This window comes from Vigna angularis, chromosome 3, assembly GCF_016808095.1.
Source record: "Vigna angularis cultivar LongXiaoDou No.4 chromosome 3, ASM1680809v1, whole genome shotgun sequence".
In the NCBI taxonomy this organism is placed as follows: Eukaryota; Viridiplantae; Streptophyta; class Magnoliopsida; order Fabales; family Fabaceae; genus Vigna; species Vigna angularis.
Window position 1 is genome coordinate 13,072,282 of NC_068972.1, and position 20,420 is coordinate 13,092,701.

At 34.0% G+C, this 20,420-nt stretch overlaps 3 protein-coding genes across 4 annotated transcripts; all 3 read left to right on the forward strand.

Moving 5' to 3' along the window:
• Positions 1-6,323: 6,323 nt before the first annotated feature.
• Positions 6,324-8,823, forward strand: LOC108326395 (F-box/kelch-repeat protein At3g23880). 2 transcript variants are annotated; one of them, XR_001831952.2, is made up of 3 exons: positions 6,324-7,691; positions 8,335-8,366; positions 8,592-8,823. XR_001831952.2 is itself a non-coding variant. In XM_017559887.2 (2 exons), the coding sequence occupies exon 1, from the start codon at positions 6,499-6,501 to the stop codon at positions 7,669-7,671; it is 1,173 nt and encodes a 390-aa protein (XP_017415376.1). In that variant the 5' UTR covers positions 6,324-6,498; the 3' UTR covers positions 7,672-7,691; positions 8,592-8,823. The 2 variants fall into 2 exon arrangements, 1 of the variants encoding a protein (XP_017415376.1); XM_017559887.2 differs by lacking the exon at positions 8,335-8,366.
• A 1,297-nt stretch (positions 8,824-10,120) lies between these two features.
• On the forward strand, positions 10,121-14,867 carry LOC108326397 (uncharacterized protein ycf45). Its single transcript, XM_017559888.2, has 8 exons — positions 10,121-10,385; positions 10,468-10,545; positions 10,641-10,861; positions 11,424-11,496; positions 12,144-12,428; positions 12,727-12,870; positions 13,788-13,838; positions 14,662-14,867. The coding sequence occupies exons 1-8, from the start codon at positions 10,149-10,151 to the stop codon at positions 14,728-14,730; spliced, it is 1,158 nt and encodes a 385-aa protein (XP_017415377.2). The 5' UTR covers positions 10,121-10,148; the 3' UTR covers positions 14,731-14,867.
• Positions 14,868-17,531: 2,664 nt separating this feature from the next.
• On the forward strand, positions 17,532-19,801 carry LOC108325947 (berberine bridge enzyme-like D-2). Its single transcript, XM_017559114.2, has one exon. The coding sequence runs from the start codon at positions 17,964-17,966 to the stop codon at positions 19,602-19,604; it is 1,641 nt and encodes a 546-aa protein (XP_017414603.1). The 5' UTR covers positions 17,532-17,963; the 3' UTR covers positions 19,605-19,801.
• Positions 19,802-20,420: the final 619 nt, after the last annotated feature.

The following is a 20,420-nucleotide window of genomic DNA, read 5'->3' on the forward strand; positions in this document are numbered from 1 at the left end:
GTCCGACCTAAGTCTCGAACCACATTTGGTCCTTGAGAGACGACCTAGGAGTCACTTCCTAGCACTATACTGCATTTTTAATGCACATCAAATTTGATGGGCCGCGACAGCCGCATCACATGTCATCTGATCAATATTGCTATGTTGAATGGTGAAGCTCACCTTTATGTCATACACATGGTGTGTGAACCTCAGTATCTTCTGGAGTTGGAATACTTTTCTGAACCCCAAATTGATAGACCTAGTGGTGAAGGAGAAGTTGAGAGAGAGAGTGCTGAAAAGCAAGTTGAGATAGAGGTTGGTGAAGCAGAGGTTGAGGCAGTGGGTGAAGTAGAGGTTCAGGCAGTGGGTCATGTAGAGCCTTAGGTAGAAGCTGAATTAGAAGTAGCAGGTGAGATAGAAGTTGAGGTTGAGGTAGTGGGTGATGTAGAGGCTGTGGTAAAAGTTCAGACAGAGGCAGTGGTTGATGTACAACCTCAGGTAGAAGTTGAATTAGAAGTAGCAGGTGAAATAGAAGTTGAGGTTGAGGTAGTGGCTGATGTAGAGGTTGTGGTAGAAGTACAGACAAAGGCAGTGGTTGATGTACAACCTCAGTTAGAAGTTCAGGTAGAGGATGATGGTGTGGAGGCACAAGGTCAAGCAGAGAGTGAGTCAAATAGTGAGGGAGACATGCATGTTGGTGTGAAGGTAGAGGGGCAGGCTGATGTAGAGGGGCAGGTAGAAGTAGAGGGTAATGGTGTGGAGGGACAAGGTCAGGGTGATGTAGAAGGTGATGAGTATGATGTTAGAAGTTGGAATGGGTCCGAAGATGATGTATTGACTGACCATGGAGATGAAGTGGGATTTGATATATTTGAAGCTACTAACCAAGTAGAATTTGGTGGACCTAGGGGTTTATCTGATAGTGATTGGGAATCCGAGACTTTGAACAGTGTTCTGGAAAGTGATAACACAGATGATGATAGGGATGGGTATGGGGATTTTGGTGTTTTTTCAATGCCCAAAAGTATGGAACAATATAAACGGGAAGTGGGCACGTACTTCCCTAAGAAATATTTTTTTACAGAAGCTATAAGATCATATGGAGTAGAGAATGATAGAAAATTAAAAGTTTATAAAAATGACAAAAGAAGAGTATGTGTTAGATGTTCTAGGAAATGTCCATGGAATGCATATTGTGCATATAAGGCAGCTGAAAATACATGGCAGCTAAGAAAAATTATAGACAAGCACACATGCAGTAGAGAATTTAGCATCCGTTTAATGACTTCAAAATGATTTAGTGGAAGGTTAGAGAAGACTATAAAAGAGAATCCCAATATTAATCTGTATAACCTCCATAAAAAAGGTTTCTAAGAAGTGGAACATTAGTGTTTCTCGGTTTACAACCTCTAGGGCAAAAACAATGGCTTTTAAACAAATAGAAGGTGATTTTAAAGAACAATATAAAAGAGTCTATGACTATGCCAATGAGTTGCTTCGGTCAAATCCTGGTTCAACTGTCAAAGTTAATGTTGAACCTAATGAGGACACTCGAATATTCAAGAGACTATATGTGTGTTTCAAGGCCTGTAAGGACAACTTCATGTCATGTAGGCCTATTATAGGTTTTGATGGGTGTTTCTTAAAAGGAAAATATGGAGGTGAGTTTGTTAACTCCAGTAGCAAGAGATGGGAATGACCAAATGTGTCTTTTAGCATATGCTGTTGTGGTGGTGGAGAATAAGGACAGTTGGGGTTGGTTTTTACAATTGCTCATTGATGATCTTGGTGGTGTGGAGCTTTCTTCAACTATTACATATATTTCAGATCAACGAAAAGTGAGTAACGTAGCCCATTGCTTTTTTTTTTTATCTTTTAAACCTTCATGTGTTTTATTTTAACTTGTATACCTTTATGTTTTTACTTGGATAGGGACTTGTACCAGCATTACAAGAACTTCACCCTGGTGTGGAGCAAAGGTTTTGTGTGCGCAACATTTATGCCAATTTTAGGAAGAGGTTTCCTGGCCAAATTCTAAAACGTCTATTATGGAAGGCAACAACATCAACACACCCTCAAACATGGGAGGAAGTGATGAAAGAACTTAAAGATGTGAATCCAGATGCCTTTAAATACTTGCTAGCCATTCCACCAAGGTATGTCAATCTAGATGCCTTTAAATCCATTCTTCCTATTTACTTTTGTTTGTTTTTGTAGCTGATATATTTCACTTCTTATTTGTTTAAGTAGATTTTGGTCGCGGTCAAGGTTTACGGGTAATGTTGTTTGTGACACCTTAGTCAATAATATGTCTGAAGCTTTTAATAGTGTAATATTACACGCAAGAGGTAAGCCCATCATCACAATGATGGAAGACATTCGTATGTACCTCATGAAAAGATGGGCAACAAATAGACAGAAAATAACTACATATGAAGGTAGTCTTTGCCCAAAGATTAAAAAAAGATTTGAAAAGGAATTTCACTTGACTAAATATTGGATACCTAGGTATGTGCACATGACTACATTAGCATATGGACTTCTTTATGTTTTAAATTTTGTACTATAAATACTAATTTAAATTGGTTATCATTGCAGTTGGTCAGGACAAAAAAAATTTGAGGTCAGACACACTTCAATGATGAGTGAGAAGTATGTGGTTAACATAGATAAAGTGGAATGTAGTTGCAAAAAGTGAACTTTAACAGGCATCCCATGTTGTCATGCACTAGCTGCCATGACATTTATCAACATCAATGGAGAAGACTACGTCCCACATTGGTTTACAAAGTCAACATACCAAGAAACATACATTCCAATGATATACCCTGTCAATGGTCCTCAGTTGTGGGAAATGACTTCTCAGCCTGATGTTTTGCCTCCACCTAAAAGGGTGTTACCTGGTAGACCAAAAAACAAAAGAAGGCTAGAGGCTTGGGAGTTAAAGAAGGATGACACACAACTCAAGCAAAATGGAACTCGTAAGAGATGTTCCATATGGAGACAACTTGGTCATAAAAGAAATAGTTGCCCACAAGCTCCTCCAACAAACCAAAGTCAATCTCAATCAAGTCAACAACCTCAAAGCCAAGTTGAACAAACTCAGCCAACTATTGGACCAAGTCAGCTTACTCAATGCGTATTGGAACAAACTCAGCCATCTACAGCAGGAGTTTATAACTGATTTAGAACTGACTTTATGTTTAGCTTAAGTATGTTTAACTTAAGTAATGACTATTTTGTAAACATTGACATGTATTTCGAGACCAATTTTGAATTGGATATTTGGTAAACTGTGAGATGTGCATTTTAAGTCCAATTTGTAAATTCAATGACATATTCTCTTTTGGATGTGCATTTCAAGTCCAATTTGTGATTATGATGTAATTATGAATGATGTTTGGATGATTATAATCTGCATTTCAATGACAGATTCTCTTTTGGATGTGCATTTCAAGTCCAATTTCTGATTATATTGTCATGACAGGGCAATGGTTCTTTGTTGTGATGTATACTCATGTTACAACTTACACTTAATTTGTCATGTCAATGTCAAATTTCTGAATATATTGTCATGCTTTTGATTTCGTGTTGCTTTGGTCCAATCCAATTTCAGAAGCCACTTCCTTATTTTATTGTCAGTTACAAATCACTTCCTCATTTTATTGTCATTTCAATGTAATCATCAGTGTGCTTATGTTCTATATATCAGACAAAATGTAAATTGAAACCATAATTTTAGATGCTTCAATTCAGATTTCACATTCATTTCAAAACATCATATTACAATAAGCCCAAAATGCTCTTCACATAAACTGTCTAATAGAACACATCATGGACTTTTAAACAAAATACATACAAGAATGATGTTAATGAACCCCATAAAACATATCATCGATATTAACATCTTCTCCCTTTTTTGACAATCCATAACACATTTCTCCAGGCTATTAATCTTTCTCCTTTGCTTAGCAATAGTACTAGCAGCATCATCTACATAATCTTCATTACGCCATTTAAGAAAATTGCATCCTTGAAGTTCTTCATTTCTTGTTTGCTGTTCAAAGTATCCAACCAGAAAAATTTCATCAATCAACAAATTTTTTTATCACAAACATTAAACTACAAACCTTGTAATTAGGGCAACCCCAAAATTGCTTCCCATCGTTCTTAAATATTTTTTCCACTCTCAACACAACAACCTTCCCACAATGGCATATTTGGCTTCCAACGAATCCTCTGGATGAACCACCACGAGAGCTCCCCCATGAGTAAGACAAACAACCTTGATTCGAAGACATTGCGAATTCAAAGTGAAGCCCAAAGCAAGACAACCACGAAGCACTAAGCCAAGCAACTGCAAAAGAGGGAAGACAAACTCACCAAGCACGAACCACCACCAAGCACTGAGCCAAGCACAACTCGTAAACAACAACAGAAATGAGAAGAAGACCAACAAGAAGAAGAACACCCACCACTTTACCGTGTTCGCAATGTAGGTGAAGAACTCCAACTGCCCTAACTTTGTTTCTATTGAATTGTACAAAATTAGTTAAAAACCCTAACTGCTGGCAATTTATCCCCAATTAAAAAAACCCAATTTCTTATTAAAACTCATTCTTCTCTAATTAACTAATACATAAGCACGCACACAATTATATTTTGACACGTAACCATTAACTATTGTCACATCATCATCCCATTAACTTCGTTTGGTTATATTTAACGGAAGGGACTAATTTGACTCAAAAATTTACAAGTAAGAACCTATTTTAAACACTTTTCTAACGAGGGACTAATTTGAGATTTGTCAACCAACCTGGAAACAAAATTGGGTATTAAACCTATTAAAAACAAACAAGAACAATCTCATAATGGAATGAGAGATAATTATTTTATTATTTATGAAAGTTACTAAAAATATGTCAATTTCATTAATCATCACAACACATTTTTTAATAAAAATAATAAAAAGTTATTCATCATTTTATATGAAAATAATTAAACAAATTAATAAAACAACATGAGAACATGTAACTCAGTTAACAAAACTTAAACAACAACAAAATAATTAAAAAACATTAAAAATTTAAATACTTAATAAAAGAACAATTATTTAAAACTATTGAAACCAAATAAATTAAAACATATAATAAATCTTGTAATAAATATATTCCATTTTATATTCTACGTTTTCATTCTTTAATTTTCAATAAAAAATAGAATTAATCTACTTTGAAAACTTTAGACTAATTTAGCTTTAATATTAAATAAATTTAATAAAATTTGGTTAAAAAGTCTAAAATCTTGTACTCTTTTCTTTTCACGAAAACAACCTTTGTTGTCTAGTCTGCTTGCCTTTGCTTCCTAAAATAAGATGTACAAGAATGAGGGAAAGAAACAATGAGAACATAAAACAATGAATGAAAGAACTTGATGAAACTTTCTCAATTCGAAATGTTAGAAGATGCAAAATGAATAGGTGTGAGAGTTGCTACAATTGCTTTAGCAGAAGCTGCTATAGGTATGGAGAACATATTGAGTTAATTAATTCATTCTGTAGCAAGAAATCCATCATTAGTAAAGTAATTATTGAATATGCAATATTGAGCTTGGTTCTAACCGAAGGATATTGCCTTGTTCGCATTAATAATGATCTTTTTAATTCTTTTTGTTTTCTAAATCACACAATTTTAAACATGAAAATTAAATTAGTGCAAAGTTTAAAATAAAAACTCATTTTAATCGTATATTTGTCTACGAACAAGGAAGCTATAAGTAATGCAACTAGGAGTTTCATAGAGAGTTTGATCCTGGCTTATGATGAACGTTGGCGACATGCCTTACACATGCAAGTGGGACGAGAAGTGGTGTTTTTCCAGTGGTAGACAGGTGAGTGATGCGTAAGAACCTACTTTTAAGAGAAGAACAATAGAACAATAGCTGGAAATAACTGCTAATAGCCTGTAAGCTGAAGAGCAAAAAGAGAAATCCATCTGAATAGGGACTCAAGTCTAATTAGCTAGTTGGTGAAGCAATAACTTATCAAAATGATGATCAATAAATGGTTCGAGAGGATGATCAGTCACACTGGAACTGAGACACAACTCAGACTCCTAAAGGAGGTTTCAATGGAAATTTTTTCATAATGAGCAAAACCTGATGAAGCAATGCAACATGAAGATAGGAAGCCTATGGATCATGAACTTCTTCTCCGAAGAAGAAACAATTTGGGATCCTATACATATAAATAAAATTTAAATAAAATACTTGGAGTAATAAATATTAATAGTATTTTTTGAATATGAATTAAAGCTATTTTCTGAAAAGTTAACAGGTGGCCCCAAGTCAACCCAGGTGGAAGCGGTAGAGGCAAACTGTAATGAGAGTTCTTCATATCATAGGGTTGAGAACCTATATATTTGTCTCTAATCTTAGGCATTTCCTCACTTCACTCCAATTTGTCCCATTCCAAAGGACAAACCCATTTCAATCTTTTATTGCAGTCTTCAATTCATGGCTTCTCCAAAGAGAGGAAGAGATGGCAGTGGCGGTGGCGGTGGCGGTGCTGGGACTACTTCTGCTTCTCCAACTATGCCCGATGATTTGATGATAGAAATACTGTCTCGGGTTCCGGTGAAGGCTCTCATGCGGTTTAGGTGCGTTTCTAAGTATTGGAATTCCTTTGTTTTCGATCCCAATCTGGTGAAGCTGCACCTTCAAAGATCCCCAAGAGACAACCCAATTCTGTACACGCTATCCGAGTATGGCGAGTACGAAGATGATGCGCATTATCTGCACCAATCCTCTACACAATGCTTACTCCAGAATCCAAATTCCGTTGTTGGCAACGATGGTGATGGTATTCTAGTCTTCGTAGACTACGACATAGTTGGAGTCTGCAATGGATTGGTGTGTCTGAGTAGAATCCATGCTAATCTTGACGAAATCTGGGTCCGATTTTGGAACCCTGCCACCAGACTCAGTTCTGACGAATCACCCTCCTGTTACATCGAATGCGGGTGCGCCAACATGGCGTTTGGTCACGACGCTTCAACTGACACTTATAAGGTGGTGGCAGCAGTGATGAGTGACGCGGAATGTCACAAACTGGAGCTTATAGTTCACGATCTTGGAGATGATTGTTGGAGAGAGATTCCAACTACTGATGCTGATTTCCCTTCGGAGTTTCTTCAGACCAAGGGAGTGTTTCTGAATGGCACCCTTAACTGGGTGACAGTACTTGGCACTGGTAATTCCAAATCCCTTGTGGATTTTTGCTTTGACTTAGCCAGTGAGACGTACACATGCTTTAAATTGCCTAATAATGCGGAGGAAGGTTTCTCAGAACTTGGAGCTTTTGGGGGTTGTCTCTGTCTTTCCCACATTTACCATAGAGAATCTTTTGCTTTCTGGCAAATGAAGGAGTTTGGAGTTCATCAATCTTGGACTCTGTTGATGAACATCAGTTACCATTATTTCGAGTTTCCCCGTTATCTCATTCCGCGTCCCTTGTGCTTGTCTGAAGACGGGAATATCCTGATCCTGGTATGCCATGCAGAATACCAACTTGTTTGTTGTAATAGGAGACATAGCCAGATAGAGCATTTTGAAATTCCCCATAAATGGATATCGCTCAAATCTACAGATTACGTTCAGAGCTTGGTGTTGCCTTATCGTACTACCTGACCTCTGTCTAATCAAATCATGTAAGTGTTTCTTTAAGACATTTTCATCCTGATGCATGACCATGGTCACATTCACATAGAATCTTCTAGTCATAGATAATTTTCCTTGTAGGACTGGAAGTTAGTTCCCTTCCCTATTTGGGTTTCAAGATGTTTTAAAGGCCATGAAGATCTTTCAAATTTTGAAATGCTTCTTAACTTCTTTGCAACTTTTGCATGTTAAACTTTGGTCTCAGCCATCTCATAGCAATATTCTGATTTTTCTGTTGATTCATGCTTTTAGTTGTGTGCCTCTGGATTGGTTTTGGCTGCATTTTCTGTTCTTCGTTCATGTCTTATTCTTATCCCTTGAACTTTCATTCATTCGCATCTTTCCGTGGATTTATTTTGATTTGATTTTACTCACAAGCTACTTGGATTTGTGTGAATATGTATGATAGCAACTTAGTTTGATTATGTTGTCGGATGATGGAGTCTGGATTAATGTAGTATTGATTAATATTAATAAGGCAACATGCGTCACCAATGCTATCCGCTCGTATTGTCGACTTTTGGTTTGAAGCTAAATTCTTTCTTTGTTTACAGAGGGATATGTGCTTCTTTGAGCATGATGGATTTATTTATTTTCCTTTGTGGGATAGTTTTAATTTTTTCCGTGTTGCAGGTTTTGTTGTTCTTGGTTAGTATCTCGTACAGGTATAAATTTTTTTTCTATATTCACTTAAAACAGAATCTTGTATCCATTTTAATAGAATAATAATTCTTAGGAGTTATTTGATGTGTGCCAAGACTAAACTTTGAAAAGGCATATTAGTTGTGAAAATGTTGAATCTTCCCTATCTAGCGTCTAATTGTTTAAAACGGAATTGCTTTTTATTCAAACTTGCCTATCTAAATTTTACCCATCTAATATGTTGACAGGAAAACACAGGACTCCTTGATATGTGGAACTTCCGGCGCATCGTGAATTATGGAAGAAGAAGAGGATTATTAGAAGAATAATTATAGTTTTTTATAGTATCTGTTCTGTAAAAGATGTTTATTATAACTCTCATGACTCTTTCTAAGGTTCTTTAGTAATAAATAGTACTCGAAACTTGTTTAATAGTATTTATAAGTGATTAGGTGCAGATCTTGCTGCACCATCCAGATATATTGTTGTTCTTTGCTTTTTCTCTCTTATTAGTATAATTATGATATGTGTTGAATGGATTTTCTCCTCTCTTTCTCTTGATTTTGGTTTTATTTGTCAACAAAACTTCTACCAGGTGTTTACAATCTACAATAATATTTTTCTCAATTACACATATGTAGAACTTATTTAACTCAAAATTTATATGAAAACTTACTGATAAAATTGGAGAAAAGATGAGAGAGATTCTGGATTTATCTTTCTCTACTAACAAAATACTAATTATCAATATTTATGAATAAAAAATAATTTAATATAACTATTACAATAAAACAAGCGTTCACTCTCTAGTAAAAGTGAAACAAAAAACCTTTAGTTATGAGTAACTCTTTATTCAATAAATATGTAAAGACACCCTACATCCTAATTAGGTTAGGAATTGTAGGAAGGAAGAAAAGAAATATACTATTCAGTTATTATCATGCTTTCAAATCTAAAAATTTAGTGAAAAAAAATAATTTTTTAATATAAAATGAAAATATCAGTATAAGTTATCATTCTAATTAAGTTGAGACTCTAATAAAATAAGATACTATCATTTAACAGGAATCTTCTGTACTCATTTCCTATTTTGATTTTAATACCAAAAGTTTTATAAAGAGTCAATTTTCTCATCTTGAATAATATGTAAACTCTAATGAGACACACTAGATATTTTTATGTAATATATTTTATATTGTTTTTTAAAATTGTGAATAAACATGTCATAGCTAGTATATATATATATATATATATATATATATATATATATATATATATATATATATATATATATATATATATAAATATTTTTCGAAATTAAAATTTAATTATGTATAAATTAAAATAAAACTTGAAAATATATGAAAAATTATTGTACAAATTAGCTCATAAACGAACTAATTTTGTTTTAAAAAAAGTATTTTTTTTTTTGTCTTTATTAAAAATGTGAATGAATAAATTGACATAACTTACTAGTGTTAACCTGTTGAATCTTGTTACCAAAATAACAATATTTTGTTTTAAAATATATGAAAAATAAAACTTGAAAATATATGAAAAATTATTGTACAAATTAGCTCATAAATGAACTCATTTTGTTTTTAAAAAAGTATTTATTTTTTATTTTTTTTTCTTTATTAAAAATGTGAATGAATAAATTGACAAAACTAACTAGTGTTAACCTGTTCAATCTTGTTACCAAAATAACTATTTTCTGTGAACTAAATTTTAATTGAACAGCATTAAAGAAATAAACTATTTAATAATAATAGAAAGGAGAAAAGGGTGATAAAGCAGGAAAGGAAATGGTAGTTACGAGTTGGTGTTCATCTTCGTGGCTGCCTCTGTCACTACGGCTGCCATGGAATTTGAAGGCAGCAAGAATGTCACTGTCACTGAAATTGAAATGTGAAGCGTTTTCTAAATACTCTTGTTGTCTTGTTCACAACGACCAAGCCGATTTGCAAGCTCTCTTACAGATTCTTCCATCTGATTTGCATCAAAGTCTCCTTGATCAACCTAATCGTTCTCAACTTCTGGAGGTCACTTTTCAATGTCAACGCTATTTATTTAATCCTTAATTCACTGCACTTCTTTCTAATCTAAAGTTCCTTTATTCAGTAGGTTGTATTGGATTTGGGTCGTTTTCCAGAAGCACGCTATTTAGGAGAGCATGGACGCCACTGTTTAAGGAACACAGAGGTAATGCGTACCTTGCCCTCTTCATTCGGTGGTATTGTTTATGTCTATGTAATGTTATATCCAGAAATGTATTGAGTTATATGTTTTATAGCTAGGTAACTGTGAAGGAGTTGGAATATGCTGAACAAGCTGTTGGAGAGTTTGGCAAGGACAATAGAGCTGGAATTGAGGGTACTTTGCACAGAGTATCTGCAATTAGGAGTAGGAATGGTCACATAGTTGGCTTGACTTGTCGTGTGGGAAGAGCAATCACTGGCCAGATTGACATGGTTTATGACCTGCTTCAATACGGGAAGAGCATTTTGTTTGTTGGAAGGTATAACACAGTATTCCCCTTTAATCTCTTATTGATATTTTAAGATTGATACAAGTTGAAGTGCTGAGGGAATCCTTGAAATAAAATTAGTTTGATTCCTCATTTTACTTTTGTTAAAAGAATACTTGTAAGAGAAAAAACAAGAAGGTAAAATGAATTAAATTTCTCCTACAAGTTAAAATCATACACTTTAGTACTTTAGAAAATAAAGTTTCTATTCTGTGGATGTTCACGTGAATAAGTTGATTTTACCTTTTTTGTTTTCTTATCCTGTAAGTACTTAAAAAGAGAGATTTTTCCAGAACATGTGTCATTTGGTTATTTTTCTAAATTTAAAATATTTTATGGATTCTGTGTTTGTCATTGTCAATTGTAATATAGGGTGTAAGTTGTTTGCTTTGGAAGACTTTTGAAATTTATGTTAAGATCTGTCTAATAAGTGATAAAATTTACTTTACCATGGTCTATTGACTCACCAGTCCAATAATGTAGTAGAAAGTTGTTCTGTTTCTCTATGAAAATTTGATGATTTTTTTCCATTCTTTTTCTTGGATTCTCTCAGGCCTGGGGTTGGCAAAACTACTGTTATGCGTGAAATTGCTCGGGTGCTGTCTGAAGAGTTTCACAAAAGAGTGGTATGCTGATTTTTCAGCATCTCACAGCATTTTCCTCTTCCTTAAAGTACTTTTTTATACTGGCTCAGGATAGAATAACTTCTTGCAAGATGAGTAGACGATTATTGATACCTAATGCGAATCCACTTGGCATGAATTCAATTTATGGATCTTACTAGGATGGAGATGGAAACAAAGAAAGGATGTGGAGCTACAGCCTAGTTTAGGAAAAATTCCTTGATAAGTTATAGGCAGTTCTGTCAAGAACCCAATAGAAACAGTTCTATCAAAAGGGATAACCCAATTTTTAAATAATTCAAGCTTGCTTTGCACATGTACATAATAGGCTAAGTGAGGCCTGTCAACAGTTGCAGCTCTTAGGAAGCTAAAAGGACTCCACCCGCATGCAATTACCATGTATGTTAATTGTCTGTTACATCAATTTCTATAATTAAATAAGCACTAAGGAGATGACCCACTAGTAATTGTAGAGCACAAGGGCTGTCAAAAGTTGCAACACCTAGAAAATTAACAGGATTTCACTGGTTTGAAAAGCATGCTCGCCCTCTTCAAGAGACAACCATGGCTAGCGGCTCAAGCCTTATTCTTCCTTAAAGTACTTGTTTTAGATAGGCTCATGATAGAATAACTTCTTGCAAAATGAATAGGTGGTTGTTGATACCAGCAATGAAATTGGGGGTGATGGCAATATCCCACATGCAGCAATCGGTGGAGCACGAAGAATGCAGGTGCGGGAGCCATCAATGCAACACAGAGTGATGATTGAGGCAGTGGAAAATCACATGCCTGAGGTGATTATAGTTGATGAGATTGGCACCGAAGCTGAAGCTCACGCTTGCCGATCAATTGCCGAGCGTGGGATCATTCTTATTGGGACTGCTCATGGACAGAAGCTTGAGAATATCATCAAGAATCCTACCCTTTCTGATCTGGTTTGTTTTAACTTTTATATACTTGTGCAATAACATCCAATAGTTTGTTGCTTTTGCTCCGTTTTTAAGCAAGTTTTGAACTCTATGTGGCCTTATTTTTACTTAATTTAAGACAATAACTGTCTCTTTTTACTTCATGTTTTGAATAAGTAATGAATGCTGTTTAGATGAGGCCTGAAACTGAATCCCATTTTAAGTTGTAACCTTATTTTCATCTGAATTTTAGTTTTCACATAACTTGAATATCACCCATCTAAGCACTCTAATATTCAAGATTCACCTCCATTTGCTTTATCAGATTGGCGGAATAGAAATTGTTACTCTGGGAGATGCAGAAGCCAAGGCAAGAAATTGTCTGAAGACAGTTATTGAGAGGAAAGCACCTCCAACATTTGATTTCTTAATTGAGATGAGAGATAGACACTACTGGCTCACACATCAGGTATGTTGATTGAGCATTTATTACTGAAATATCAATAACCTTATCCCACTTGGTGAAGTTATCTATATGCAACACCATTGGACTTACTCAAAAACTAATTTCAGCAATGCCTTTTTAAGCTCCCTCTACCCTTTCTCATAGGGCTAAAATTCATGAGATCTACTCTCATCACCGGTGCCTGCTCGCCTTCTTTACACTCGTCCAAACTTCCTAAACCGATTTTTTATGATTTTTTCTTCGATATTTGACAACCAAGATCTCATATACAATATTTTTATATTCCATCCTTGTTCCATGCATTCATTATCATTTCTGCTATTCCCACTTTTTTCAGTTTACTTTTATAGAAATTATTGTTGTTATTCATTTAACTTATTTTCAGAATAGCATCAGTGATTTTGTCTGGCCTTTGAATAAAATGTACACAACACAATGAATGTACTAAAATTCATGAAAGAAAACGTATTGTTAAAATGGATTGTCATCAATACTATGTCCTTGGTTTAAAGCTGAACGTCAATTTGAATCCCTTACCTTATATACGTTTTTTGACTCTAAAATTTAAGCCAAGTTTGTTTTTTGTCCTTTCAATAAAGAATTGAGGTTTTTGCCCCCTATAGTTTGAAAAAAAAAACTTGTTTTAATGCCCCGAAGCCTTGTATAGTAGACGTTGTCAAAATGGATATTTTGAAAGGAAAACAAACATATGGTTGGGTATTTGATGGTAATTATGCAAAATCGAATTATCTTGTGCTGTTTTTATTGATAATTTCTTTTTGTTAACGTCAAATTACTTGAGCAGAATTATATGGGCCAATTGAAAGGCCAGGTAGGGTAGTTTCTGTTAATCATTGAGGGCATTGATAGGCTAAACTTTCATTTCGTTTCAATTATATCTTTTTTTTTTCCTTTTGCAGACTGACAAAAGTGTAGATATGTTGCTTCGGGGAAAAAGTCCACAGGTTGAGGTAAATTCTTTACCGCTGTACTTTTTCAGTTTATTTGATTGAAAGATTTTTCTATTATTATTTGTTTCTGCCTATACTTCATAATACTTATTATTTATATTTGTTGGAGTTGGACATTGCCTGATCTATTACTATAAAATTTTACTGATGAAAGTGACTGTTAGCTTTTTGGTTGATGCCTGCCAGAGGAAAAAACTTTAAATCTAATGTTAAGTTTTTCCTCTGTTTTCTGAAACTACATGTTAAAGAGCAAACGGCATGATCAGGCTTCTGAGATTGTAGATAAACTCAACATAAGCAACTATGGTCATAGAAATATAGGTTCACTCCTCGCATCTGGCCTTGTTCTTTCCTCTTTGGTTTTTTTCCTAGTCTTCCTTCCTGACACCTGATTACAATCATATAAGTGTGAGCCACAATGCATGTCAAACATCCATATGTTCCAGAAGCCCAAATCTGCAATAACTTCACGGGTTTTTAAACTTGTGTCTTCGAATTAACGGAAGTTCATCACGCTTTCTAGATAAATATATAGGGATATTTTGGATATTATGAATGCCATCTTTAACTTCACTATAGGTTACAAATGTTTGGACTTTGGAGTAGCATTCTAAATATGAAGATTTTTACTCAGAAGGTAATTTTGGAGCATGTTTGTGTTGTCATATGGATGTTAATTCGCTTTTAAAATTGGTTCATAGGCTCTGATGCATATGCACTTGATAAGTTGATACGTCTGACCAACATATAAACGATTCTCTTATATATCTTTGATACCATTTTTCCAGGATATTTTATAGTATGACTCTAACTTTTTTTGCAGGTAAGAAGAAAAGATGAAAAGTGTAAGGTCGTGATAGAAAAATCTAAGGCATACGATAAATGCCTATGATATAATTCAATTAGAAACAGTTTAGTTTATGACTTATAAATTGTTTAAAAACCAATTTAGATTTAAAGCTATAAACCAGGATTATGTAAATTATGTATTTATTTCATTGAGATATATGTATATATTTTCATTCTGAAGTTATATCCAGCACTTTATGTTCCGTGTTGTGTTACATTAACGCAATTTAAGAATTTCCTAAAGAATCACCACAAATAATTAAATAACAAAAATAAGAATAACGGAGAAAAGAACATATCAGCATAAGAATTTTAATGTGGTTATATTAAAGTATTAACAAATTCTAATTTATGTGTAAGCAAACAATTATTAAACAAGTTTCTCTTCCTTAAAAATATACTGATGAATATGCTTTGTCCAATCAACATATTTTGCACAAGGTTCATATGTAAAAAAATAAAATAGATACAATAAACTCCATACCACTGTCATGAATTATTCAATAAAATTTGTATTGCATGACACACATTTCTCATACTTAGTTAAAATGTAGATGGACTATTAGGGACAATAGAAACTCTCGGTTAGCTTTAGACATTTTGTACATTCAAGGTTCTTCCAACGTTTATCACCAAATAATCCATAAAGTAGACTTTAGACAACCATAAACAAAATTAGGGTTTAACATGAACATCCTCACAACATTCACATCATATCCTATGTTATGATGAGTGAAAATTATTGTATACATCATAAAACCAATGATTGTTTCCTTGCATCAGACTCTTGTATAAGGAAATCAAATGTACTCATTTGAATAACTTAAAATATGTGATTTTTTTATTGAGTGTCATGTCTCAAATGTGAAGTTACTCTCTCCTTTGTATATCTTAAAGAACAAAATTTCATTGTGATATTCTTTCTTAGAATAATAACATCTAATGATCGAAATATTTTTTCCACATTTTCAATATGTTTTATTTTCAATTCTTAAACAATTATATTTTAGTAGTAATAAATTAGACTCGATATAGTTTTGTATTTTGAACAAATCTGACCTTTATTTACTAGATCATAATTTTTTCTATAAATATTATTTTCAATTAATTTTAGTTACATTGGATTATACATTTCCAACTTTTTAAAAAAAATATATATGGTTTGTTAGATTTGAAGTTTTTTTCTTTCTATTTTTTATGATTTTTAAAAATTGAGATAGGTTATTGAGACTTCTTAATGTACAAGATTACACAGTGAGTTCCATCATATTCCAATGTTTCTAAAAGATCTTGTTGAACAAGAGTGTGCATCTTCAATCGTCATAGTCTAAAATCATTATTTATAATAAACTTCAAATAAGACATCCTTGAATCAGCTCACAAAAAGAGCATAACATACAAAAAAAATTTTAATGTGATTCAATTAAATAAATAAATGAGATTTAAATCTAACCTAAGAAATTAATATCATTCTCTATTTAAAACTTTAAAACAATAAGTTGATGAATTTTCAATTTTATAATGTTATATGATGTTTTATTGTTTCATTTTTACTCTGTCTCATTTGAATTCTCATCTACAAGTTTTTCTCCTTCAAGGAGTTATAAAGAATACTTTAAGAGTTACAACTCAAATCATTGTTTTCTTGCAATTACATTGAATATACGAACTCAACAACAACACCTCTTTTAAACATGATTCTTTAATTTGAGAAACATATATAAGAAATTATGTAAATCATAACATGAATCATTCCAACAAAATTCGTGACACATAAAACAAGTTTTTCACAGTAACTCGATTAATTAAAACTAAAACATAAAGTAGACTATTAAACATTAGACATTTTTAAACAAACTTACTCAGTGAGACAGTATGAATATTCTCAGTATAAACAACTTGTAACATATTCTAATTAGAGTCTACCATGAAAGGTTAAAATTTGTTGGGGTTAAATCATGTCTCCTCTTGGGCTATTATTGATGAAAGGTATCGCACGATATTGAAAACTTGTCCTGAAGGAAACGTATTTAAGAGGAAGATGGGTTGAAGTTGGAGCCTTGCGGCTGCATTATCTCTTCGTCTGATCCTAAGGCCATGAACTTCTCTACTTTGATTATTGATGACTCTGAAAACAATGTACCTCATAGTGGCTGCAATGATACTCTGATCCTTTCTTCTGCAGGAATATACTATCAGATGTCTTTGTTATCTCTACTTTTTGGTCCCACAGTAATAGTGAACTTTCAGCTTATGATCTCATTTTTACTACTCTAGCCCCTACCCGCTATACCAGTCGTAAGGGGTTTTATATATGTCTACTACATGAACTCAAATTCATCTTTCTTGTTTGAAAAAGATATCTCACCATTTTAGTGCCATGTTTTGGGTAATAACAAGGCCTAATCCAGTATTTGTAGCAAGCGGGTTTTTCTATAAAGATGCCAATGAGATGTAAATAATACACCCGTAACATTAGCGTGTGGATAATATCCACAGTTTCAAACCACACAATTTGTCGCCTACTAGCCCCACCTTTGAATATTGTTTCTTGGATTTTGACTTCGTGTCAAGATCATGTACTGTTCAGAAACCAGTTAAAGTATGGCATGAAGAAAATATGATATTTGCACTTCTGTATCATTATTCCAACTGTGTATTTTTGAAGACAAAATGTATAATTTGTATGTACAGGGTTTCAACAAATAGCATGAGTATACTTATAGAAACTCAATCCGTGGATTATCACGGGCTTTTTTAACAAGAGCTAAAAATAACACTGATATGAGTTGACATTAACATTATTTAAAACCAATTGGATAAAAGCAAACAACATAGCAGGCCATGGAAACTTATGTTCTTTACTCAGCCGGCAAACTCTTTATGTCAGCTAGTTATTCATTCTCGTATGTAGCTACTCTCTCACGTAACCCACTCTTACACTTCAACTTGGTTAACCAGATGTTCCTAGTATTTTTTTATGTTATTCTGTTCTTTTTTGTTTTGTCTGCTTTCAATGAGTGAATGATTCTATATCAGTGTTCAAGTTCACTCGGCCCTGCTGGACCCCTCCAGAAAAAGAGTCCACTCTGCCACTTCCAAATTCCATAATTAAACTATGGCCGGCCACAACATATGCATGGTTGCTACGTTTCTCCACCCTTTTGTCTTAAACTATATATCATTAGTCATTCTCCAATGGCAATAAACTCAAACTAGTTCTTCACCAATTACAGATCACCTTGCTTTTAGTTCTACAATTCAGAAGCTTAAGCCATGTTCTACCACCTCAAAACAGTATGCCTCATATGTTTCCTTTTACTATCCTTTCAAGTTTCACTGTGGTCATGTGCTTCACTCCCAAACTTGGCTTCTTGCTTGCTTAATCACAACATCAAAAACTTTACCACGCTCCCTTATAAAGAACACGACCAATCCTCTTCCTATAATTACTTCAAAATTCTTAATTTTTCCATCCAAAACCTTCGGTTCACAGAGCCCGTGATTCCCAAGCCAATGGCCATTGTATTGCCGGAGAGTTTGGAGCAGCTGCAGAAAAGTGTAGGATGCAGTAGAGAGAGTTCTATGGAAATCAGAGTAAGATGTGGCGGACACAGCTATGAAGGGACTTCGTATGTGGCTGATGAAGGCACTCCTTTTGTGATCATTGACATGATGAATTTGAACCATGTTTGGGTGGACATGGAGACAGAAACAGCATGGGTTGAAGGTGGTGCAACGTTGGGAGAGACTTATTATGCAATCTCTGAAGCAAGCAACGAGCATGGATTCTCAGCTGGGTCATGTCCAACTGTTGGCGTCGGAGGACACATTGGAGGTGGTGGTTTTGGGATGCTGTCTAGAAAATATGGACTTGCAGCGGACAACGTGGTGGATGCCCTACTTGTCGATGCTGATCAAAATTTGTTGGACCGTGAAACCATGGGAGAAGATGTGTTCTGGGCTATTAGAGGAGGAGGAGGTGGTCTTTGGGGGATCATCTATGCCTGGAAAATCCAGTTGCTGAAAGTGCCACAGGTTGTAACCAGTTTCACCGTATCAAGAACAGGCACAAAAAGTGATGTTGCCAATCTGGTGCACAAATGGCAATATGTGGCACCAAACTTGGAAGATGACTACTATCTGTCATGCTTTGTTGGAGCTGGTTTGCCACAAGCTAAAACCAAAGGGTTATCAGTAACACTCAATGGTTTCTATCTTGGTCATAGAAGCAGTGCTGTATCCATTCTAAACGAGACTTTTCCGGAGTTGGGTGTTACAGAAGAAGAATGCATAGAAATGAGTTGGATTGAGTCTACTGTTTTCTTCTCTGGCCTAAGTGATGGAGCTTCGGTGTCTGACTTGAAGAACAGGTATCTGCAAGAAAAAGAATATTTCAAGGCGAAATCAGATTATGTAAGAAAGCACGTTCCTCTTGTGGGGATAGAAACTGCACTGGACATCCTTGAAAAGGAACCAAAGGGATATGTTATTCTGGATGCTTATGGTGGAAAGATGCATAATATAAGCAATGATGCAATTGCTTTTCCCCACAGAAGAGGAAATCTGTTTACAATACAGTACCTGATATATTGGAAAGAAGGTGAGAATGAGAAAAGCAGTGATTATGTAGATTGGATAAGAGGATTCTATGATGCTATGACTCCCTTTGTTTCATGGGGTCCAAGAGCTGCATATATTAATTACATGGACTTTGACCTTGGAGTGAGGAAGAGGATAAGTAATTGTGGTAATGTGAAAGATGGTGCGGAAAGTGCAAGAGATTGGGGTGAAAAGTACTTCTTGAGTAACTACGACAGATTGGTGAGAGCAAAGACCATGATTGATCCTAACAACGTTTTCACCAATGAACAGGGCATTCCTCCTATGTCGTCAAAGCACAGAGCAAACAAATGATGCCATATTTGTAAATCATGTCACTCTGATCCATACAGTGTGCTTCAGAATCTATGGTCGTAACCAATTCATGAATATGAAATTGTCCTTTTCTTTTACCAATGTATTCACACTACGAGTGTTTATTACAGTCTCCACAAAAAAGTACGAGATAATGACAACACAGAAAACAATATAACAAAGTATAATAATAGAGACAGAACAAATAACAGAATGTGTGGAAATATTGTTATAGTTTATTCATAAACTATTGTGCTTTAATTTGAATAATACCTTTTTTTTGCATTTTATTTCCTAGAAGATTATTATTTTTTATTTTGTTTCATTATGAAAATAGTGTATACTTAATTTTATTTTTATGACTTGTTATGCTTTGATTCATATAATATATATTTTTCATTTTAATTCCTGCAATAAAAAAATTATTCTTAGTACTAGATAATAATCTTAAATCAATTTGTAAATATTTTAGGAATTTTGTTCATATAATAATTAAAGTTAAAACGCTTGAATTTGAGATTTACACGAGTAATATGGCATTTATATAACTCTGGGAGAAAACATGAGCGCTAGGGAAATTTTCCAAACATATTATTCATTGAAAATTATAAAATTATAAACGAAGTTGATTAATTTTAGTATCTATATAATTTTATAAATTTTAATTAAAGACAGAAGGTTAGTTTAAAAAAATTTACTTAATATTAGTATTTTGTCTTTTTCCAACACAATACGGAAGAACAAAAGTCATTCTTTTAAATTAAAATGGTATTTTTGAGGTACAAATATATACACGAATATTTCTTTTATAAAAGT